Genomic DNA, 24,269 nt, shown 5'->3' with positions numbered 1-24,269 from the left:
CTCTTCTATTCTCTAGTGGGATTGAGGGGTTTTTTCCTTTTCTTTAAAAAAATTTTTTTTAAATTGAAGTATAATTGAGGCACAATATTATGCATGTTACAGGTGTACAATATAGTGACACAGTTTTTATAGGTTATACCCCATGTATAGTTGTAATAAAATATGACGATATTCCCTGTGTTTTAGGGATTGAGGTTTTTTGGGTTTTTTTTTTTTTTTTTTTTAAGTAAAGACTGGTGACTGAACCCAGGACCTCTTGCATGCTAAGAACACACTCTACCATTGAGCTATATCTACCCCTACTCCCTGGATTGAGGTTTAAAGTTAAAGTGGAAGGCTGCGTGGGATTATGGGATGATGTATGGAGATTGATGGTGGGAGCAGTCATGTTTGGTAATGGATGTTTGTTCATATATCCTTTGACCTTTGACTTTTGAACTTTGGAGAATGCTTTTTCTTCCTCCAGCTGCTCACAGGCACTGTGTCCAGCCTGGAAGACCATGGCTACCTAGTGGACATTGGTGTTGGTGGGGCCAGAGCTTTTCTGCCACTGCAGAAAGCCCAGGAGTACATCCGACAGAAGAACAAAGGTGAGGGGATGAAGAGGGGCCGGTACATGGTTGTGTGGGGATTATATTTAGATGCCACTTCGGTAAGTAAAATGACGGAGTGGTGACCTTAAAGGCTGCTTGGCTTTGCTAAAATCAGCTGTTAATCTTAGCTGGTAGAAAAGGGAAGAGGTGTCAAGGGTCAGGAATGGCAGTCTTACTAAGATCTGATGGACCAGTTTCACTTTTGCTCACTTAGAAGATTCCACTGGAATTTGGGTCCTCAAAGCCTCTGAAGCAGCACTCTCCTGCCTTGTTGAGGTTTCCATACTTTTGCGTCACTTTGCTCCCTTCTTGTAGTTGGTCTCTGAGAGCCTGGGCACATGGGGAGTGTTGCACGGTAACCAGGCAGGTGGGCCATGGATCCTTCAGGTATTGCTTGAGCTCAAGTTAGGAGTCCTTCTCATAGAGGTATTTTCCTTTTGGGGGTTGGGCTTGCAGGTGCTAAATTGAAGGTGGGTCAGTACCTGAACTGCACCATTGAAGAGGTGAAAGGCAACGGGGGAGTTGTTAGTCTGTCTATTGGTCATTCAGAAGTTTCTGCTGCCATTGCCACTGAGGAGCAAAACTGGACCCACAATAACCTGCTGCCAGGATTGGTGGTCAAAGCCCAGGTACAGAAGGTAAGCCATTCATTGTTACTGCTATTTTCTAAGGTAAAAATCATTTTTATTGAAGTAGTGTGTGCACACAGCCTAAACTGTGCTGTCCAGTAGGGTGGCACTGGTCCCATGTGGCCATCAAGCACTTGAAATGTAGCCAGTAGCACATGTTGAAATAATATTTTGGATATATTGGGTTAAATAAACTACTAAAATAAATTTCATCTGTTTCTTTGCAGTTTTTATAATGTGACTGTTAGGTAACTTGAAATTACGTATGTGGCTTATATTTCTGTTGGACAGTGCTGATCTAAAAGATCAAATGGTATTGAAAGGCTTATAATGAAGAACTGTCTCATCCCATCTAACCCCCGTCTTTAATTCTTTTAGCTTATCTTTTGAAATTTACCCCCACAGTTCTAAGTAATAAGCTTCTGCTGTATCTCATGGTTTATCACTTTTAGGCATTGAGTTTTAACTTCTTATCAAGGTAGGTGAAGTTTTGGCTCTCTTATGCTTCCCTTCCCTTCCCCCAACCTTTCAACAGGGGTCCAGAAAAATTTTGATTAAATCATTATTCAGTGTTTAAATTATTGTGACTACATAAATATATTTACTTGCTGAGCTGGGTAGTATTTGACTCTTTCTTGAACAGCTTTTTTTCCTGAAGTTGGTAATCAGCTTTGTTTTTGTTGTTTGCTGAATTCTCTTCCTATACCTTTCACTGTTTCTATTTTCTGTATCTTCAGGCCCTTTAAATAATCCTTGTTACTTTTTTTCCCCCAACCTGGAGATCCTTTTACTGTCATCCTGCTCTAATCTGGACTGGTTGCTCTATAGGGCTTCTGCATAGTTGATGCCCAAGGACTTCCCGTCACTGTCATCCTGGATCCTTCCCCATTCCCCTGTATTGGGTTTTTTTTTGAGGGGAAGGGAGGTAATTAGGGGTTTTTATTTTTCTTTAGTGGAGGTACTGGGAATTGAACCAGGACCTCATGCATGCTAAGCATGCGTTCCACCACTGAGCTGTACCCTTCCCAACTCACTCCCCTGTATTGCATAGAGCCTTCTTTTTCTTTTCCAGTGGGATTTTTTTATATTTTTGGTTGTACATGTATTATATTTTTGGTTGTACGTGTATTTTACCAGTTTCGTGGGGTTGCCTTAACAAAGGACCACAAACTAGGTGGATTAAAGCAACAGAAACTTATTGTCTCACAGTTCCTGGAAGGTAGAAGCCTGGAATCAAGGTTTTGGCAGGCTGTGTGCCCTCCAACACCGGCGGGGGAACCATTGCTTGCCTCTTTCTGGCTTCTGGTGGTTTGCTGGCATTCTTTGGCATGCAGCTGCATCGCTCTAATGCTGGGATAGAGCCTTCTTTGATTCCGTGTATTCCTCTTTTTTAGTTTATTTTAATGTATCACATTCTCCAGACGCACTCTCAGAAAAGCACATGGGAGGTTACTTTCTTGACCTAATGTATTTTGGAATTCCCGAGACCACTCCCAGGTTCGATGATTCACTGGGAGGACTCAACAGGACTCAGCATTGAGTGGTGCTCACAGCTATGATTTATTACAGTGAAAGGAGGCAAAGCAGAATCAGCAAAGGGAAAAGGCCCATGGAGCAAAGTCCCAAAGAAACCAGCTGCAAGCTTCCAAGAGTCCTCTCCCAGTGGAGTCACAAAGGCTGTATTTAATTCCTCTAGCAGCAAGTTACGACAACACATGTGAATATTGTCTACCAGCAAAGTTCATTTGAGAGTTTTTATTGGGGCTGGTCACATAGGCACCCTCTGCCTTGCATGTACCAAAATTCAAACTCCCATAAAGAATTCGAGTGTTTAGCATAAACCTTATTGTTTGCACAAATAGTTTAGGTACAGTGAGCCACTTAGTTCTAGGAGCAGTGGGAACCCTCCCGAAATCTAAGTTCCCAGACACCAGCCCAGGGCAGGCTTTTCTAAGGATCACAGTCTAAGGCCTGCTAATTTAACTCTTTTCTGCACACCTACTATATCTGAAAACATCTTTATTCTGCTCTAACATGTGGTGGATCATTAAGCTGGGTTTAGAATTCTAGGTCAAAAATAACTCAGAATTTTGAAGTCATTGTTCCCATTGTCACTTGTTCTCTGGTGCTATTGAAAAGTCTGATGTTATTTTGATTTCCCTTCCTTTGTATGTTCAAGGATCTTGTCTTTATCCCTTTTATTTTAAAGTTCACAATGATGTGCTTTGGTATGGCTCTCTGTCCATTTATTTGTGCTGCAGACCTATAATCCAGAAATGCAGATCCTTCAGTTCTACAAAAGTTTTTTGTATTGTTGGGTGTTTTTTTTTTTAAATTTTAAATCAAGATATAGTTTACATATAGTAAATTCACCCTTTTAAACTGTATAGTTTAATGGTTTTTTAGTGCATTCACAAGGGTGTGCAGGTATCACCACTGTTTAATTCCAGAACATGTTCATCACTCCAGAAAGAAACCTGGTACCCATTGGTTGTCACTCTACATTCATCCCTCTGTTGAGCCTCTGGCAACTACTAATCTAGTTCTATCTCTGAATTTGCCTATCCTGGATATTTCATATAAATTGAACCATACAGTATGTGGCCTTTTGTGTCTAGTTTCTTGCACTTAGCATATTTTCAAGGTTCATCTATGTTGTAGCAGGTGTCAGTGATTTATTCCTTTTAGGGCTGAATATTGTGCCATCGTATGGAGTCAGTGGACGTTTGGATTGTTCCCACTCTTGGCTATTGTGAATAATGCTGCTATGGAATTTGTGTACAAATTTTTGTGAGGGCGTATGCCTTCATTTCTCTTGGGTATAGATCTAGGAATGGAATTGTTGGGTCATATGGTAACTCAGTGTTTAACTTTTTGAGGAACAGCCTAAGTGGCTGCAATGTTTTCCATCCCCACCAGCAGTACAAGGGTTCCAGTTTCTCTCCATTCTCGCGAACATTTATCCTTCTTTTTATCATAGCCATATTAGTTGGTGTGAAGTAGTATCTTGTGATTTTGGTTTGCATTCCTCTGGTGATTAGTGATGCTGAGCATCTTTTCCTGTGTTTATTGGCCATTTATATATCTTTGGAGAAATAGCTATTCAGGAGTCCTTTAACCACTTAAAAATTTTTAAAAATGGTATAAGGGTTCTTTATATATTCTAGATCCTAGCCCCTTATCAGATCTTTTAAAATTTTTAATATAATTTTCTTTTTCTGAATTTTTTTTGGGGTGGTATATGTACTGGTACTGAGGATTGAACCCTGGACCTCATTCATACCTAAGCACACACTCTACCACTTGAGCTTTACCCTCCCCCGGAATTTTCTTTTTCTGGAACTCCTATTAATATGATGTTAGCCTTAATGAATCAGTTTTCTAATTTTCTTACTTTTTCTTCTCTTTGGTTTGATACATGCATACATTTATGTATATCCTGCCTTCTGGGAGAGTCTCCCAACTTAAACTTTCCATTCTCCATTGAGTTTTTGTTTTGACCACCATAGTATGAGTAAGGCACTAAAAAACTGCTAAGAGGTCTGTGTGCCTGGATGGGACTTCTTGACTGGCTGACTTCACTCTCAGGATCGGGAGACTAGCTGACTTTTTTTGAGCAACCTCCAGGTGTCATTGTTAAAAGTCTTCTCTGGCATATTAGATTTCTCTAGAAAGGATCTCTTCTGACTCAGGAGGGTGTAAGTCTGGCTGTTAAGAGCTAGATGGGAGAAAGGTGGTATGTCTGTATATCTAATAATCTATATGATATTCAGAATTTTTCTTAATCCATGTTTTCATGGTTTGCCCTATTCTGTGTTTTGAGTCTGGCGCATTTTCTGTGGTGATGGGAGAGAGGTGGACCCTGCAGTTTGAGGAGAGGACCTGGGGAATCTGACTTAGTTTCCCTGATTTCAATCAACCACTTCATTGCTCTCTTTTGATGTGTTTGTCACCTCTAATTTCTTAGCTTTGAGAGGCTCTATAGGGTGATTTGGTCATGGTCAGTATCTCCCTTCTGTAAGCATTTGGGTTTTACCTTCTTTGTCAGGGCACATCACCAAGTTAGTGACAATTTGTCCACGTTGTCAGGCTGGCAGTTCCTTGGGGATCCTTGTTACAAGGCACCTTCCATCCCACTGGGAAATCCCAAGAGTGGAAGACTGCTGTCCTCTCGGGCTGGAAGGGAGGTGAGCCTCCTGAATAGAGGGACACCCTGTGCCAGGAGTTGCCTTGCCATTTGATTTTATAGGAAGAGAGATGATACAGGTTAGCAGGGGGAGGAGAGACACACAGTTATCATGGAAAGTGTGGCACTGAGTGCTTAGTATGAATGATATCTTGAACATTCTTGGTTCTTTCACAGAGATTTTTTTTATAACTGGTTCTGTTTATTTCTAGGTGACTCCACTTGGCCTTACACTGAAATTTCTCTCATTCTTCACTGGCCTGGTTGACTTTATGCACCTGGATCCCAAGAAAGCTGGAACATACTTCTCAAATCAGCCAGTAAGAAATGTTGCACTTACCTTTTCTTGATTTCAGTTGTGTCCCAGTCAGCTGTCGATTATCAGCAGTGAGCTATGGTCAGGTCCTGGGAATGCGTGTGGACAGATGTCAGAGAGGCGGAGAGGGGAGTGAAGTGTTGTGGAAGGGCCACGAGAGACCACCAGTGGTTACTTCTGGGGCCTGCGATTAGAGAAGGAGCATATGGAGAAGAAGGCAACTTGTCGTTTTTATTTCATGTTCTTCCATATGGTTTGACTTCTTGTCTTTTCTTTGGTAATGAATCTTTTGCTTATATAATGTAAAGTGTTTTGGAAGAGTATTTAACATAGGAGAACAAGATATATGTTTAAGTAGAAATATATAGTTTAAAAAATACTGTAACATAGATTTAGTTTTTTTTAAAAAAAATCTTAAAAAGAGTGCACCTGGTTAAAATACTGGACAATTATGCAGTCAGGCATTAGTGATTAAGTCTGGGTGATTTTTCTACCCTTATTTAAATATTCAAATTTTCTACAATGAACATGGATATTTGAGAAGAAAATCTCAATATATGTTAATCAGAGTTTTATTAGAAATCCCCAAATAATTTATTTTTTAACAGTAACACGTGCTAGTGGAAGCTGTAGAAGCTTTGTTGTGTGTGTAGTTTTTTTTTTTTCAGTAAAAGTAGGTTTTCCCAACACCTAGTGATAGTATTGTTAACTTTCTGGTGAACCTCCTTCTAGTAATTTTTTTCCTTATAGTCATATTTGTGTACAGAGTTGAGACATTTTACATGCAATGACCTTATGATCAGAGTAGACTGTTTCTGCTGTGTTTCAGAGGAGCTTCTGACGTAGTGACGCCAGTACATGGCTTCTGTTGCTTGTATATTATTAGCCTCATGGTGTTGAGGAGACCTGGTATATATTTTCCTGGTCTTGAATAAGCATTGGTTCAGTCGGACATAGTTCCTCTGGGATATCATTTGAACTTTCCACATGCTGCATGATTGCATGAGCTGATTTTATTTAAATTTTTCTTTCTACTTTTTTTCTTTTTTTAATGGAGGTACCAGGGATTGAACCCAGGACCTCGTGCATGCTGAGCATGTACTCTACTACTGAGCTATTTCCATCCCCCAACACAAGGTGATTTTAGTACTTCTGTCTATAGCTTGGCCAGCGTATGGAGAATCTTGACCCTCCCAAAAAGTCCTCTCCAGAGTGTCTTATCTCCAGTGTGCTTTGTCCTGCTCATTATGCCCTTTTCCTCGTTTAGGTAAAGGCCTGTGTCCTCTGTGTCCATCCTCAGACCAGAGCTGTGCGGCTGAGCCTGCGCCCCATCTTCCTGCATCCTGGGCGCCCACTCCCTCGACTCTCTTGCCAGCAGCTGGGAGCTGTGCTGGATGATGTTCCTGTCCAGGACTTTTTCCCCAACACTGGGGCCACCTTCAGGCTGAAGGATGGGGCTCTGGCCTATGCCTGGGTAAGGAGGCTCTTTGCTTCATTGAGATGTTACCCAGAAGGACTTTTGGGGTCCTTTAGTTAGAGCAATTATTTTAACAGGTAATCAGAGTACTGTTTTCAGGGTAGGTGATAAAGGTTTTGAGTCATCTCTATGTCTGATTTAATGTCTGATTGCCCCAGACTGTTGTCTCTGTTTTGTTCTTAATCACTTCATACTTTGTAGCTCAGCCATCTCTCCAACTCTAAGAAACTCTTCAAACCTGAGACCTTCAAGCCAGGAAACACTCACAAGTGTAGAATCATTGACTACAGCCAAATGGATGAACTCGCTTTACTCTCTCTGCGGACGTAAGTCTGTCATTAACTCACATGAGGTGTAGAGGTGTGCCCCTGTGTGGGTGCATGGTCACAGTGTCTCCTGGCCTTGCTTGGTGACGGTTTCCTTTCTTGCCAGCATGATTTTGGTAGCTCTGAATTTTAGGCAGCCTCTACCCTAGTTTTTAAATCTTGTATTTGCGTTTTGTTCTAGGTCTATTATTGAAGCTCAGTTCCTTTGGTATCATGACATCAAACCTGGGGTCTTGGTAAAGGTAAGACCTCAGGTGTATAATTAGATACTCCCCCACTTTCAGACAGTCTTTAGTTCACAGGTTAACTGTCAGCTTATTAGTCTTCATGTGAACACTTTTAAAGTCATGCTCCTTGCTTCTGCCTGCTAACTGGAATTTGTTTTTCTTCCCTTGGGTAACTTGTAATTAATTTTAAGGTAAAGTCTTGCTAGCACCTCCCAACTACACAGAGGCAGTAGGTCATCAATTTTGGGATTCGGTGGTGTTTATTAGTCCAGGTCAAAGTTCTATGATACTTGAGACACCTGGGATGTTAGTAAAAAGCCAGTTCCAGTTGCCTCTCCTGTCCAACCACTTAGCCCCAGTGGAAAGCTCCTCTTCATATGGAGTTCATTCCTTAGGAGACCCAGTCCCTTCCATTGGAGAATGTACTTGTAAGGCAGACAGAAAGAACATGCTCATACATAAAGATGTGAAGTTTCTCATAAATAAATCCTACTGCCTCTGGATCAGTGTGGGGTGGGTGCTTTGCCCCCATGAGATCTGGAATAGCAGGCCCAGTTAGCCCAGGAAGGTGGCATTCGAAAGAGAGGTGTGAGATGCTGTGTTGTAAGTAGTGTAGGAAAGACCATTCTTAAGGCATCATGGCATCTTTTCCTTGGACTCTCTAGGGCACGGTGCTGACCATAAAGCCATACGGGATACTGGTGAAGGTGAGCAAGCAAGTCAGAGGCCTGGTACCCCCTATGCACCTGGCTGACATCCTTATGAAGAATCCAGAGAAGAAGTACCACATTGGGGATGAAGTCAAGTGCCGGGTGAGCCTCCTGAAGGGTCTTTGTTGGGGTTTTGGCCAGATGGGAAGAGAGCAGTGCTTCTCAGCTGGAGTTTCTGCATCTTTCCACAAAATGGCCACATATCGTCTGCAGGGCTGTGCCTGGCATTGGAAAGAGAAAACCAGGTTCCTGCCCTTTATAATTGTGTAGTATAATTGAGAGTTAAAATAACCATACACGAAGAGAGCAGGCCCACATGGTTTGGCGTAGGCTGTACGCTGTGGTCATATTTCACAAAGGGGAGGTGAGGGTAAGCTGGGGCGGTAAGAATCATTGATAATGATGATCAGTAGCAGCTATCAGGTATCATGTGCCAGTTGCTATGCTAGGCACGTAACATGCATTATTTCATTTAATCCTTAAAACAGCTCTGTAAAGGGAATACTGTTACCCTCATGTTGTAGGTGGGGAAATTAAAGCTTAGGAAAGCCAAGTATCTTGCCCAAGCTCACACAGCTAATAAATGGCAGAACCAGTTTTCAAATTGATCTCTATATGACAATAATGTCTTCTAGATTTCTGACAGAGGTGGGACATGAACTGGAAAGGAGGGTGGGTAGGATTTGGAAGGTTGAGGAGGAGGAATGGATTTGTCAGGCACAGAAATAGCCCCCAAAAAGCTACCAAAACTTGAGTGTTTCATGACAAAGACTTGGATCTTCAGAGAAGCTTCCTGAAGTTGTGAAGATTAAATGCGATAGTACATAGTAGTTAAGGCTGGGTATGTGCAGGCACTCAGAATGTTAGAATTTTCTTATTTTCATTTTATTTCATTATTGAGTCAGCAAAGGTATTGATTACTTATTGGTACAAAATTTCATGCTAGTGGGGTCAGGAGGTTGGAAATAGAGGAATTTCTCTGCCCTCAAGGAAATGACCTGAGGAATGAGAGGTGGTTGGATCTCTCAGTGTTAGTTTATAGCTAGCACACAACAGTATGGAGGTGGAAACTGGCTCAGTCATTCATTCTGTTAGACAAGATGCGGTGGGGAGAGCGCTAAGGCAGAGCAGAAGTAGCCGACACAGGACTCTGAGGGTGCATGGGATAATGAGTGTTGCCCTAGGCCCAGGAGGGAACTTAGGGGAGGAAGTACATTTGAGATAGAGATGAATGCTGCCTAGATTGTCACTCAGCAGGAAGCAGGGAGGCTCTGTGGCTGAGATTATTCTCAGAGGGGAAGAGATAGCAGGTTCTTAGGGACTGACTATGGCCTTTGGTCTTGAGGGGGTCAGGGACTCTCTTGATAGCAGATAACTTGATGATGGCCAATATCCTTCCCTAGGTTTTACTTTGTAACCCTGAAGCCAAGAAGCTGATAATGACCCTGAAGAAGACCCTGGTTGAATCCAAACTGCCTGCCATTACCTGCTATGCTGATGCCAAGCCTGGGCTGCAGACACATGGCTTTATCCTCAGGGTCAAGGACTATGGCTGCATTGTGAAATTCTACAATGATGTGCAGGGACTGGTGCCCAAGCATGAGCTCAGTGCCGAGTATGTCCCTGACCCAGAGAGTGTCTTTTACACTGGCCAGGTAACCCTTTCCCTAGACAGGCTCCTACCCTTGGAGACCCCATGAACACAGATTTGGAGTAGGGGGTCTACTTTTTAAGGGATGTGGAAAGAGAGAGCGTGGGGCCTAGTGGACCTGAGCCAGCTAAATGGAGGAGGTGGGAACGGAACAGAGAGAAACCCTCAACAGGGTTCAGTGGAAGCTGGAAACAACAGACATCAGGCCCTCAACCTGGAAGAAATTAGTCTTTACCTACAATGCGCTGGTGTCCGTCCTATCACAAATTATTCTGAGGCCACTGTCACCACAAGGGGGTGCTGCCATAAAACTAGTGAGTCTGGGTCGGTCTAGGAATAATAATTTTTTAAAACTGGGGGTTGTACCAAAAAAAATTTATTCATGTCTTTTTTTTTCACCCTAAAAACTGACTTGTGGGGGTTCTATGTAGCCCTCAGTACGTTTCTTTTCACTGCCTTCTGATCTGATCCGGGGTCTTGGTGGATCGCCCAGGGCCTCTGCGGCACTTGTTGGGGGCAGCTCTCTCCAGGGCCTGGAAGGCCTGCTGGGGGCAGTTGGCCAAGCAGGTGTGGTTTCTCACCAGGTGGTGAAGGTTGTGGTGCTGAGCTGTGAGCCATCCAAAGAGAGGATGCTCTTGTCATTTAAGCTGTCAAGTGATCCAAAGAAAGAGTGTGCGGGACACAGTCAGAAAAAAAGAAGAGCCATTAACGCCGGGCAGGTACCTGGACTTCTCCAGACGAGTTATTTTAGTTACTTGTCACTAAACACATAGGGTGCCCCTGACACAGTGGGTCCTGGAACCCATGGAGTGGAAAGATCAAAGGAGCTAGATATGGCTGTGTGTCAGAGCAAATGGAAGGAAAGAGAGGTTCTGTTACAATGTGGCGTGTCAGCGGTGTACTGCTGCCCTCTGTCCTCTCTGGTCCCTAGGGCCGGAATGCAAGGTTGTCTTTCCTTTGGGACCCAGTGAAGGGACTTGGGAGAGGAGTGATGTGAGCCCACAGATGGGTCCTACTGTGCTTGTGGGTGTGTGTGCCTGCTGGGTCTTTGGGGGTGGTGGGGTGGTGGGTGGAAGGAAGCTGCTTCTCTGATTGTGACCTCTCAGTCTTCCCTGGTGCTGGAATTTGATGCTTCTGATCTCTACCTGACCTATAAGAGGTTGCTCTCTGCTGAAGACAAGTACTATTTTTTGTCTTTCTCTTCCCTGGATAGTTGGTGGATGTGAAGGTTTTAGAGAAGGCCAAAGATGGGCTGAAGGTGGCTGTCCTGCCCCACAACATCCCTGCCTTCCTCCCTACGCCTCATCTGTCAGACCACGTTGCCAATGGCCCACTGTTGTATCACTGGCTCCAGGCGGGCGACACCCTTCACAGAGTCCTGTGTCTGAGCGAGCATCACGAACACGTTGTATCCTTTCCTGGGATCTGGGAGTCATGGAATTTGGGGAACCGTGGGCCCTAGGGGGATAGGGAACTCCAGGTCAGGCTCTGCTCTTAGTTGGAAACTCCATGGAGAGGAAACTGGCCGTCTGAATTCAGAAATACCTCCGTAGTACCAGTCCAGTGGCCACGCCTGCACTTTGCCTCTGTTCCCCTGGGTGGGGAAGCAGAGCAGGGTCAGGGCCCTGCAGGCAGATGCCGGTGGTCAGGGCAGAGTGGGAGTCCAGGGTGCTGGGGAGAGGCCCTGTGGCACGCCAGGGCCCGCAGGACACTCCCAGCGGTGCATCCGGTTGTCTCGGGGTGCTCAGTGCTCACCCCTTGAGTTAGAACAGTTAGGAAGGTACCTGCTGTCCTCCTTTCTCCCCTCCCCTTCCCCACTGGTGTACAGGTCTCAGAATATTCCCTTCGGTCTTAGTGTGGGCGCTTAGAAGGAAGACACTGCCTCCTTTCTCACAGAGTGTAAAATAAAATCTCAGAGAAGATAGGAGAGGAGGCAGGGTTGATTAGTGTGAAGATGGAGGCAGTGATACACAACTGTATCATGGCCAAGGCAGCTGCCACACCACAGGGATGAGCCATTCTCTGTAGTAATCTGGAGATGAGCTAATGAGGAACGGAATAAAACAGTGATTCCCAAACTTCAGTGTGCGTCAGAATCACCTGGAGGGCTTGGGCAGCACAGCTGGCCCAGCCCCACCCCAGTGTCTGATTCAGTAGGTCTGGGTGGTGCTAAAGGATATGCTGCACTAGCTGGTTCCAGGTGACGCTGCTGCGGGTTGGCCCACTTAGAATCACTGTAAAGAGGGTGTAGAGTGGAGAAAGGGGACGGGAGAGATGGACAGTTCATTTGCGCTTTCTGGAACATTCCTTGATGAAGTGCCACTAGCTCCTTTGCAGGAAGCCAGCTTTGGTCTCTGCAGTAGAGGGTGGCCAGGATCCCAAGAGCTTCTCAGAAATCCATCCCGGAATGCTGCTCATTGGTTTTGTGAAGAGCATCAAGGACTACGGTGTGTTCGTCCAGTTCCCCTCAGGTCTTAGTGGACTGGCCCCCAAGGCTGTAAGTTCAGCTCCCTGCACAAGGGCCTTTGAGGGGAGACAGCAGGGCCACGGAACCTGAGGGTTGGTGGGAAAGAGCAGGATACTTTAATCTCTTGAAAGATTTCCAGGGATGTGACATAAAGGCGCCTGACTGGCAGGGAGTAGAGCTGAGATTCAGTCCACCCTCTTGCCCAGCCTTGTGTCCTGGCTCAGAGCTGTGTCCTGGAGGAAAGGGCGCCTTTTCTATGTCACGCTACAGCTTTGGGTAGGTCATTGGATGGCAGGCTTTTTGACCAGAAAAGATCCTAGCAATCTCATAGTTGAACCCCCTCCCAGGCCTGCTGAATCAGCTGAGACCCAGAGTGGGGAGGAGTCTCACCAAAGCCAGCGTACAACAGTGGTGAGCAAAGGGCTCATCGCTCATTCCTGCCACACAATTCATAAATATGTCTTCCCTTCTGAAGGTGTGTTCCCCTGATGTTTCGCCTGCGCAAATCTCATTTGCATCCCCTGCCAGAACAGTTTTTAAAATGGGTGCGGTGGGGAGGGCCCCAGAAACATGCATAGTGAGGGGAAGAGGGTTGCCATTGGGTGCTCGACAGCTCCGTGGCCCTCTGGCTTGCAACTATTGTGTCTTCTCGGCTGGGTGGCCTTAGAAGGCGGTGGTGTTGGCAGCCAGGGTCTCTCCTGTGTTTTTATGGAAGGGGAGCTGAGCTGTGCTCAGAGAGGGCTTGGGGAACTTCATAGGTTCCATCCCCCTCGGCCTACACCTCTTTCTGGGTGTGTTAAGTGCATTGTCTTATAGAGACGTTCTTTCTTTTTTTTATTTTTGTTCACTCTTTCCTTTAGATCATGAGTGACAAGTTTGTGACCTCCACAAGTGACCACTTTGTCGAGGGGCAGACGGTGGTGGCGAAGGTGACCAATGTGGACGAGGAGAAGCAGCGGATGCTGCTGTCACTGCGGCTGTCGGACTGCACCCTGGGGGACCTGGCCACCACCAGCCTCCTCCTCCTGACGCAGTGCCTGGAGGAGCGGCAGGGTGTCCGTAGCCTCATGAGCAACCGAGGTGGGGGCAGGAGGGCAGAGGATGAGGGTCGGGGGTGGGGAGTGTGCATCCTCAGTTATGCCTGTCTGTTCCAGTGAGTTTTGGGGCTTCCTGAACATTAAAAAAAAATTGTTAAAGTTTTTTTTAATGGGAGTATGGCTTTTATAAAGGGCACACATCTTTGAAGGTGCAGCTCAGTAAATGTTTATAAAATGAACCTCCCTGTTAAACTCCCACCCAGATTGAGATAAAAGATCATTACCAGTATCCCAGAAGGTCCCTTGTGCTCCCTCCCAGTCCAGAATGAAAATTTTCCTAAGTTCTATGGCTTCAGGTTTGCATCTGTTGTGAATCCATTCACCTCTTCACTTTTTGTTCCTGTATTCATCGACTATGGAGTGGATGAGAAAATGAAACAGGGACCTGCTGGATTTCCTGAGGGGTGATTAGTCTGACCCTCCTGAGATTTGAACCATTGTGTGGGATTGTTAGAACGCTGATGGCATTTGGGAGTCAGAAGCTTGAGAGGGTAGATTCCAAACAGAAAGAACAAAAATTCTGAAACCAAGGGGAAGCGTGTGTTTCTGACGTTTGTTGGCTATTTTCACGAATTATGGCCAGGTGGGATTAGCAAGAGGCATAAGTCTCTGCCTGTGGTAGGAGTTTTAATGGATACCACACATTTTTACCAAAAGCGATTTTACCCTCACAGTGGTTCCAACACTCCGCATTGGAAATGTCCTCCACGTAGCAGCATGTTTCCAAAGGGAAAGAGTGGTGAGTGTTGTCTCATCTTGCTAATCCCTGTTTCCTGTGGTCTCTGGCAGACTCTGTGTTGATCCAGACGCTGGCCGAGATGACTCCAGGGATGCTCCTTGACCTAGAGGTTCAGGAGGTGTTGGAAGATGGCTCTGTGCTGTTCAGTGAGGGCCCAGTGCCCGGCCTGGTGCTGAGGGCCAGCAGGTATCATCGGGCAGGTGAGTGCTTCTGTCTCACCCATCGTGGTTGGTGGGGGAACCCTTTGCCCATTGCTTCCTCTCTTGGGTACAGAATTTCCAAATACATAGGCTAGATAAGCTGATTTAGCAGAAAGTTTTGGCATGCTTTTCTTGTGTGGACGCAAATCAAGACAACAGCATACTAAAGAAGGTTTAGGTATGCATCTCTTTATTGTTATAATTGGGTAAATCTAGATTTTTATGTATCAGGTTGCATAAATTACTGCATACCTGACCTTGACTTACGGAGCTAGACGTTTGACCCACATAGACCCAGGACACAGGTCGTCCTCTTTTCTTTTTTCTATCTAAGGGGTGCAGGGCTGTTGGAGAGATACTATTTCCCTTCCCTCCTGCTCCAGGAGGGTGATCACATTGTGTTTGGTTCTGCACTGCAGGGCAGGAGGTGGAATCTGGGCAGAAAAAGAAGGTTGTAATCTTAAACATTGACATGTTGAAGTTGGAAGTACATGTTTCTCTCTGCCATGATTTGGTGAATAGAAAAGCTAAAAAGGTAAGCTTGCTAATAGATGACTTCTATTCCCATGGTTTCAAAGGCATCATACACCCCTTCAAACCCACACCCTCTGTAGAGGCCTGTAGATAGGGTAACTGACTGTAGGCCTGGATTTATCCGGCTCATTCCAGTGTACACCTCTCGTCCTGGGGTGGTTGTTAATAGTGGTGACTTTCACTCTGGTTCAGGGGTAAATCATGTGCATGCGGTCATTAGGGCCAAGCAGGGACTGTAGTTGAGAGAAGTGGGTGGGGCGGCTAGGGAGCGGTGGCAGCAGGATGCCGCTGGACTGAGGGCTGCCCGCCCTGCCCCGGAGGAGCAGAGACTTCACTCTATCTGACTGTTGCCACATCAGAACATCTGGGTGTAGTGTTGTTAAGTCTTTGGTTTTTAAGAGCAGGCAGAATTTGAATTTTTTGAATCGGAAATGAAGGTGGGAAATGTTAGAAACTATGATTAAAAAAAAAAAAAAAAAAGCATGTGTGAACAAACAAAACATGTGTATGGGTAGTTCTGACCTCCGGGCTGCTCATCTGTGTCCTATTCACTTTGTGTGGGAAGGGAATGGGTTCAAGGGAAATCTCAAAATAATGAGTGGAATTTTTCTCTGGGTAATGTACGTATTTTGTCATTGTTTAAAGTACTTATTAAGCTTCTAATTTCATAAGGTATGCTACAGAGAATTATATAGGTGTAATCCTTAACCTCTGGTTGCTTATAGTTTTAAGACTTTGAGAGACAACAGAAATAGAGAACAGTATTTACCCCTCACTAAGCTTTGTAGCAGGCCCCTATTCCATTTTATCATCCAGGTGAAGCTGGTGCATGTAGGGCCGTGAGCACAGTCTGGATGTTGGGGAGACAGGCTAAATGCCTTGTGCACAGTAAGCTCCCAGTAATGACTCTGCTGAATGACTGGGGATGAATAAATTGGGTGAACTGCTGTAGGACTAAGAGGATCAGGAGCCACAGTGTCTTAAAGTTGGAGAACCGTTAGAGGTCGCCTGACTTTACATCAGTCACTAAAATAACTTTTAAAGTTCTCATTTCACTAGTTCTAGGATAGGACGTAGGAATCTGAATTCAAAACAGAAGTTAACTCCAGGAGATTCTGATGTGGTGCCCTGAGTGTAGCCAAGTCATCTCAGTGTACAGGAGGGGAAAGCTGGGTCAAGGGAGTGAAGGCTAGTTTGTTACAGCTCAGGTTAGCCTTGGGTCCCTGGGACTCAGAGGGTTTCCCCAGTCCCACCCTGCCCGGTGGGTGACAAACGAGTGCTTGTGCTCTATAAGAAGCAGGGACAGTGGGTTTTCTGTTTTCCAGCTGAAGAAAGGCAGTGAGCACCAGGCGATCGTGCAGCACTTGGAGGAGTCCTTTGCTGTTGCCTCCTTGGTAGAGACTGGCCACCTAGCAGCTTTCTCCCTGACCTCTCACCTCAATGACACCTTCCACTTTGACTCAGAAAAGTTGCAGGTGGGACAGGGTGTCTCTTTAACCCTCGAGACCACAGAACCGGGAGTGACCGGTCTTCTTTTGGCCGTTGAGGGGCCAGCTGCTAAGAGGACCATGAGAAAGACCCGGAAGGACTCTGAGACAGTCGACGAGGATGAGGAAGTGGATCCAGCTCTGATTGTAGGGACTATAAAGAAGCACACCCTGTCCATTGGGGACGTGGTCACAGGGACTGTCAAGTCCATTAAGCCCACCCATGTGGTTGTGACCCTGGAAGATGGCATCATTGGCTGTATCCACGCCTCCCACATTCTCGATGATGTTCCAGTGGGGACAGCTCCTACCTCCAAGCTGAAAGTTGGGAAAAAGATCACTGCCCGAGTGATTGGCGGGAGAGACATGAAGACATTCAAGTATGGAGGCTTTGGGGGTGGACTGCCTTTGAGGGGAGGTTGCTGTAATCATGAAGGAAGGAATTGGAACCGAGGCAGTTTCCAAAAAGTTGCATATAAATGAGACTTTCTTTTAGTTAACCAAAACATTCAGAAAATCCTTTTGTGTGTCTTTGTTTTTTAATAGTGTATAATGTAGTGATTAAGAGCAATGATTTAGAGTCAGACCTGGGTTTGGATTCCGGATTTGAATTTTGGACTCAAAATTACGTGACTGAGTTAAGTAGTTACTCAACTTTCTGAATTTTATTTTCCTAGTTTGTAAAGTGAGAGTAATGATAGTGACTAGCTCGCCGGGCCATTGTAAAGATTGAAAGAAAGAATATCTAGCATGTAATGTGCCTAGTGGGGTGTCTGACACATAGTTATTGCTCAGTATGTATCAGCAGTTACTGTAATTCATCCTCCACTGCATACTTTAGTTACACTCATTTAGTTTAAATCTAGTTACGTTATTGGAGTAAAAATACTTGCTGTAAGAAAAGCAAAAAAAGAATTCAAAGCCTCGCCAATAATTTGCATATTCATTTCAGTAACTAACTGTGGGATCTTCACTTAAGTCACTTATTCTCCTTGGACCTCAGTTTTCTTATTTTTAGAGTGGAAGACTTGGAGTATGTAGTCTATAAAGAAAATTCTTTTCAGGGTTTAATGTGATCAGTGAGCCTAAAAAGATCAAATGAGCCAGCTTCTTAACATTTACTGCAGAGGATGAGAATGGAAACCCTCAGGCCTGACACGTTACCGGTGGGTGGTGTGGCTTGGTTTGGTGGGGAGTTAGAAATTTTGGTCTCCAAGTTACAGTGTTACAGAGAATAAGAGAAGTGGTTTGAACCCTATTTGTCTTTCCAGGTTTCTCCCAATAAGTCATCCCAGATTTATTCGAACCATCCCGGAGCTGAGTGTCCGGCCAAGGTGAGAACTCCAGCAGCACGTTCTCGTGGCGAGGACAGTGGGCTTTGGAGTCAGGAGCTGAGTTGTCAGCACGGTGATGGTGACTTGCTTTGCCTCTGTCTGTCCAGGTTGTCTTATTTCTCTAGTAGGGATGTTTGGCTCTCATGGGGCTACTTAGTGGGATTATATGGAAATTAATGTAAGGTCTGTATTCAGGGTTTAAGTATCAATTTAAAGGCTGATTGTAGTTCTGTTTGTTGGCATGTAACAAAAAGAAACATTTTTGCTTTCAACCCAGTTTTCTAGAACTCAGTATTTTTCTAACACAGTGTAGCCAAGGATGCCTGTTTGAATGAAGATTACTGCTTGCTGACAGAAGTTTTAGGCCATACTCTAGTGAATTCTGCAGAGGGGTGTTCCACAAGGGGTTCTGGGTGGACTAGTAGAACTGATAGTTCCATGTAGCAGTGAGTCCAACTTGTCTGGGATCATTTTTTTCAGAGGATCTTAAGCATTTTGACCCATGGGCTTATCTGCTTCTACTTCCCCCATTTATAAACAAAAAACAAACAAAAGAAACCCCAGCCTCTCAGAGTTGTTAGGCCATCAGTGAATGAAGCTGGATACACATGACTGTGCACGTGTCTCTGCATGGTCAGCCCCGGTACCGATCCAGGTTGTAGGTCTTCTGTGCCAAGGGCTGTTACGGAAGGACCTTGTAATTATGTCTTAAGGACCTTTCTGAGGATAAAGTTTGGTCAGTGTCCTGAAAGGGTCAGGATACAAGTGGAATATTTGAGAAGGCTTGTGTCTGAGGTCTGGCAATACTCCTGGAAGCTTGATTCTAAATGCTAACTGCGCTCTTGGGACTTCACAGAGAGCCTGTTAGTTCCAGAATAATGAGATTTGGTGGATGCACACATTCTTATTTATTTAATCTGTGGTTTCCGTATTCTTGTAGATATGATTGTGTCCCTGTGTTATAAAAACAAGGCACCTCCTTGTATTCCTTGTTTTAGTCTGTAGTGTCTTCACCTCTGAGGTGTGAGGTCTTGTTTAACTTACGGTTGAGGTCAAGTCGTTTATTCACGCTAAGGGTGGGTATCTCACATTAATGAATATTGCAAGGGTGAGTCGGTGAACATTGTGCGACAACTCCCTGCGATCCTCATTAGCTACCCCTGCTGTTGGCTCACCCTCCTGTCTTGGGAGACTGATGTGAGCCAGAGTGGTGATACCTGACTGTGGCAGTGTGGGCCACGCCAGGAAACGAGTACATTCACAGATGAGAGATGGAGAGTTGTAACAACAGACAGACAGATGGACAAGTAAAGTGATGGCACATCTTCCACCTCTTCCATGCACCTGTGTTGTATTGTTAATTATTCTTTTAATCAAAGCCCCTGAGAAACAGTACAAACATAATCGTATTATTGCCATATTTTTCAAATGCTTTGTGTTTTAAAATAACGTACTTTGAAGTCAAGAGAAAAAAATATTTAATCAATCGATGGTGTTGACTCACTGAAGAGATGTAGTCCTATTTTTGTTCTCCCTTTGTATATGGAGACCTTGTGCACAGAGAGAATGTTGTGTGTCCTAGAGATCAGTTCAGGGTTGATGAGGTCACCCAAGCTAGATAAGATGCTCCCTCATCAGTTCCTCCTTTGGACAGGCAGGAGTTAGGAGAGCAGAGCAGTTCAGGAGTCTTTAGGTGGATCTCTGGGATTCCTTCTGGTCAGTGAGTTTTTTCTTAGCATTGATCAGTTATGCTCACCCTTCTTTTTCTTGTGGCTATTCTCTTTAGAGAGGCAGTTTAAAGTCATTTTGAGGAAAAAAAAAAAAAAAAGGATGACACATACTCGATGTGTATGTGTGTGTTAGTTTTATTTTTTTTTTAGCTTAAACAACAGGTGTCTATTTTCTCACTGTTTTGGAGGCTGTCAGTCTGAGCTCCAAGGTACCAGCAGGGTTTGTTCTGCTGAGGCCTCTCTCCTTGGCTTGCACATGGCTGTCTTCTCCCAGTGTCTTCCAGTGCTCTTCCCTTTGGAAGTATCTGTGTTCTGATCTCCTCTTTTAAAAAAAAATTTTATCGTGGTAAAAGCACAACATAGATTTGCCCTTTTAACAGTTTTTAAGCATACGTTATGGTATTGTTACCTATATCCATGTTGTTATGTAATAGATCTCTAGCACTTTCTCATCTTGCTTGACTGGAACTCTGTCTAGACCCACTGAGCAACTCTTTGTTTCCCCTCCCCTGACCGAGCCTCTGGCAGTCATCATTCTACTTTCTGTTTCTTTGAGTTTGGTTACTTTAGATACCTCATGTAAGTGGAGTCATGCACAGTCCTTCTGTGACAGGCTTATTTCACTTAGTATAATGTCCTCAACGTGCATCCATGTAGTAGCATGTGGCAGGATTTCCTTCTTTTTTAAGGCTGAGTAGTATTCCATTGTATGTATGTGCATTGTCTTTATCCATTCATCCATCATGGACATTTAGGTTGCTTCCACATCTTGGCTACTGTGATTAGTGCTGCACTGAATGTGGGTATACAGATAGCTTTTTGATATCCTATTTACAATTATTATTATTTTTTTTTTTAATTTTTATTGAGGGGGTAATTAGGTTTACTTATTAATTTTTAGAGGAGATACTGGAATTGAACCCAGGACCTCGTGCATGCTAAGCATGTGCTCTACCACCGAGCTGTACCCTGCCCCTTCAATTATTTTTGATATATACCCAGAAGTGGGAGTATTGAATCATATGGTAGTTTTTTGAGGAACTTCCCTAATGTTCTCCATAGTAGCTACACTCATTTTACAGTCCTACCAACAGTGTACAAGGAAGGTTCGCTTTTTCCCACATCCTCACCAAAACTTACTTTCTGTTTGATAAGGGCCATCCTTACAGATACGAGTTTAATATCTCACTGTGGTTTTGATTTGTGTTTCCCTGATTATTAGTGATGTTGTGCACCTTTTCCTATGCTTCTTAGACATTTGTGTGTCTTCTTTGGAGAAATGTCTGCTCAAGTTCTGTTTTTCCATCGGGTTATTTGTTTTTTTGTTATTGAGTTGTAGCCTAATTCCTTATAAGGCCACCAGTCAGTCTGGATTAAGGCGCATCCTAATGACCTCATTTTAATTTAATTGCCTCTTTAAATTCCATATCTCCAAATAGTCACATTCTGAGGTATTAGGGGTATTTACTTCAACATTAGAGGGTGGGTGGGGGACACAGTTCAGCCCATCACAGAGGCATTCTGGTATCAGCTATTGAATCAATAAATTTTTTTATCCTAACTATGTAAGCATTATAGATAATGAATGTAAATTGTCTATTAGACTGCCAGGCAGAGAAGTGTTCCCTTCCCAGGCTTCTCCCTCTGCCCCCAAAGGATGAATTCTCCATTATCCGACGTATATCTAGCTCTGGCTTCTGTACTTTAGTTATATATACAGATATATATGAACTTTTACATATATGTATCTCTACAAAAATTATTGTGTGCTTTTTTCAAATTTTACAGAAATAGTAACTTTCTGCAAGTGTGCAACTTTTTTTCACTCAAAATTTTAAGATCATTCATTTTTGTGCCTAGAGTTAAAATAGTAGTCCATCCTGTGAATGTGCCAAACTCTGTATTCTCAAACTGATGGAGGACATTTAGGATTGTTTCCAATTTTTTTTCTTTTATAAACAATGCCACAGTGAACATCCTTAAACTTGTTCCATTGTGCATCCATGTGAGGATTTCTCTAGGGTGGAATTACTGGGTCATAAGACATGTGTATTTCAACTTCACTAGTGAGAATCCTGTGTTTCTGTATTCACCAGTACTTGCTATTATTATATGTTACAGTTTTACTAGTGTTACTTGTACCATTTTATTGGTGAGTTCTGTTTTGTTTTAGAAATTTGAATTGGTAAGCAGGGCTGGGTTGGAATGATGGGAATTCTTTGATTCCTTCGAAGTGATTTGTGGACTGATAACTCTCAGACCACATCCCTTGTTGCTTTTCTGAGAAGAAAAAGAGAATCAAGTGATAATGACACGGTAGCCTAGGGGACCGAGCCCTAGATTTTTGAGTCAGAACTCTGACTTCAGCTCCTGGGCCAGTAGCATAAAATGAGTTTAATAACATCTATTTTACCTAACCCTATTTTCAAACACGGGAGTGTTGTCACATTCAATGAGAGATGATTTGTGAAAGCAGTTCTGCAAACTGTAAAGCAGTAGCTAAAATACTGAAAGAAAGAAGTAGAACAATTTTGTTCCGAAAACTTATGAAGATTATTGTTGGCTACCTACTTTACGACTTGTTCATACCTGAATGAGTGAGTTGGAAAGGATTAGTGTTCATGCAGGTATTGTGAACATTCATTCATTCCCCTTTATGGATGTGTGCGTGGTTGTGCTTGTGTTAGGGGCATCCTGTACAACTAATCCATGGCTGCTTGGGGGAGATGGTTTCAAGCTGGAAGCTGACCCAAAGGTTGGTTTACTGTTTCCATCATCTTTCTGCGCACAGTGAGCTGGAGAAGGATGGCCACACTGCTCTCAACACTCACTCTGTTAGCCCCTTGGAGAAGATTAAACAGTACCAGGCTGGTCAGACCGTGACTTGCTTCTTAAAGAAGGTGAGTAGTGCATGCCCTGCAATGCGGTGCCATCCTTCTTACAGAAGAAAAGGGGGAGAAACTGTCAATGACTGTTAGCTCTAGGCTTTGATTCTGTTTGTTACCACGCTGGTTTGTGGGAGACAATAGAAAGCCTCCACTCCTAGAAAACTCTGAGTCTCATCAAGGAGCTAAATTGATGGCTTACGAAACAGCTAGCAAGCAATTCACATTTCCACATGTTTATACATTAATTGTACAAAATGGAAAGATTATACAGCAAGATTTTAAATCTAGTACATCATTTTAACTAATGTAAGATTCAAATTTCAGTGTCCACAAGTAAAGTTTTATCAGAACACACACACACACATTCACACACACAATAAAAACAGAAATATTTTATTTATAATAAAGTATTGGAGTTTAGATTCTTGCCTTTTGTAAAGTTCAGGTACAGTGCAAAACAGTATGTAATTTGGTGCCAGATTGTATGTTCTAACCCCAAGTGGGCAGGAGTTGACTAAAGGGAAAGAGACCATAAGAACTGTACGAGGTGGAATACATCAGAGAGAAGGTTGGTCTGGGCTTGATCTTGAGGGATAAATCCTCTTCACTACTGCCAGATTCTTCCTCCATAAGCATCTGTCTATGTTCGTGGTGCTTGATCTCTTTACTTACCTATTGTCTATAGACATTCATAAACCCAAGATGCCTTAGAGTGGATTTAAGGCTCTTTATAATCTGACCTCACGAATCTGGTGTACCAGTCACGCTGAAACCCTCCTCTATCTTTTTCCCTTCTTGTCTTTATTTCTACACTTGGGTGCCCTGTATTCCTATGCCTACAGCCCTTCAAGGACCAGCACAGAAAACCCTCCCTCCTTACTAGTTTTCCCATATAGTCCCCGAGTGTATTGTACTCCTGCATGCTGCTTGCTTCTCTAGTTATGTGCATTTGACTTATTCTTTGCAGACTGTAATCTCTTTGAAGGCAGGGCCTGGCTTTTATTTATCCCTGTCATGCCATATGCGTAGTGGCTGCTTGATAAATGTTTTGTTGAGTTGACTTGAAAATTGGGGTATATATTTAGGGCAGAACACTGTGTCAACAGTGAAATCAAAATTGATTTAGAAATAAGATATTAGTCCTTGAAGATGGTTAACAATCACTGGGCACAACTGAACTTGGAGGAGGCAACAGAGGTCAGTGGGATTGGTCCTACTGCTTGAGGACATCTCTGAGGTCCTTTTTGCTCTTAATCAGCTGAGGCACTGGGAGGAATACATGTTCTGCTGGGCTCACAAAGGCTCTGAGCTAGACTCTGAGTGAAGCCTGCAAGAACTGGAGGTTGGGCAGGGGCAATGGGATGTAGGAGTGGGCTCCTGTTTCTTGGGAAAATGTAGGATTAGGGCCCTTTCAGCCCTATGATTTTAGGAGAGTCTTTTAATGAAGGGAAAAGAAGAGATGCTTGTATCTGCCCTTTTCCATTTCTCCCCCTATTTTTTTCCCCCAGTACAATGTGGTTAAGAAATGGCTTGAGGTGGAGATTGCTCCAGACATCAGAGGGAGAATTCCGTTGTTGCTCACTTCTCTTAGCTTCAAGGTCAGTGTGCCTGAGATCCCTGGAGAGGAAACGCCAGCTCCCTGAGCTTGATTCAGTATCTGGTGTGTGCTTACGGTGGT

General features: G+C 43.9%; 1 protein-coding gene across 2 annotated transcripts in view; it reads left to right on the top strand.

Moving 5' to 3' along the window:
* The window catches only part of PDCD11 (programmed cell death 11), a 40,730-nt gene that overhangs the window by 6,497 nt on the left and 9,964 nt on the right, over nucleotides 1-24,269 (top strand). For both annotated transcript variants that reach the window (XM_074373694.1, XM_074373693.1), the window contains exons 6-23: nucleotides 467-590; nucleotides 1,050-1,231; nucleotides 5,621-5,728; nucleotides 6,992-7,198; nucleotides 7,403-7,527; nucleotides 7,709-7,769; nucleotides 8,420-8,566; nucleotides 9,868-10,119; nucleotides 10,700-10,834; nucleotides 11,329-11,523; nucleotides 12,442-12,612; nucleotides 13,443-13,662; nucleotides 14,469-14,618; nucleotides 15,038-15,153; nucleotides 16,478-17,019; nucleotides 17,911-17,973; nucleotides 22,495-22,603; nucleotides 24,100-24,189. In XM_074373694.1, coding sequence (XP_074229795.1) covers nucleotides 467-590; nucleotides 1,050-1,231; nucleotides 5,621-5,728; nucleotides 6,992-7,198; nucleotides 7,403-7,527; nucleotides 7,709-7,769; nucleotides 8,420-8,566; nucleotides 9,868-10,119; nucleotides 10,700-10,834; nucleotides 11,329-11,523; nucleotides 12,442-12,612; nucleotides 13,443-13,662; nucleotides 14,469-14,618; nucleotides 15,038-15,153; nucleotides 16,478-17,019; nucleotides 17,911-17,973; nucleotides 22,495-22,603; nucleotides 24,100-24,189 — 2,997 coding nt within the window. The remainder of the gene's footprint in view (nucleotides 1-466; nucleotides 591-1,049; nucleotides 1,232-5,620; nucleotides 5,729-6,991; nucleotides 7,199-7,402; nucleotides 7,528-7,708; nucleotides 7,770-8,419; nucleotides 8,567-9,867; nucleotides 10,120-10,699; nucleotides 10,835-11,328; nucleotides 11,524-12,441; nucleotides 12,613-13,442; nucleotides 13,663-14,468; nucleotides 14,619-15,037; nucleotides 15,154-16,477; nucleotides 17,020-17,910; nucleotides 17,974-22,494; nucleotides 22,604-24,099; nucleotides 24,190-24,269) is intronic.

The sequence above is a fragment of the Camelus bactrianus genome, chromosome 11, assembly GCF_048773025.1.
Source record: "Camelus bactrianus isolate YW-2024 breed Bactrian camel chromosome 11, ASM4877302v1, whole genome shotgun sequence".
Lineage (NCBI taxonomy): Eukaryota > Metazoa > Chordata > Mammalia > Artiodactyla > Camelidae > Camelus > Camelus bactrianus.
This window is presented reverse-complemented; position numbering and strand designations above follow the sequence as displayed.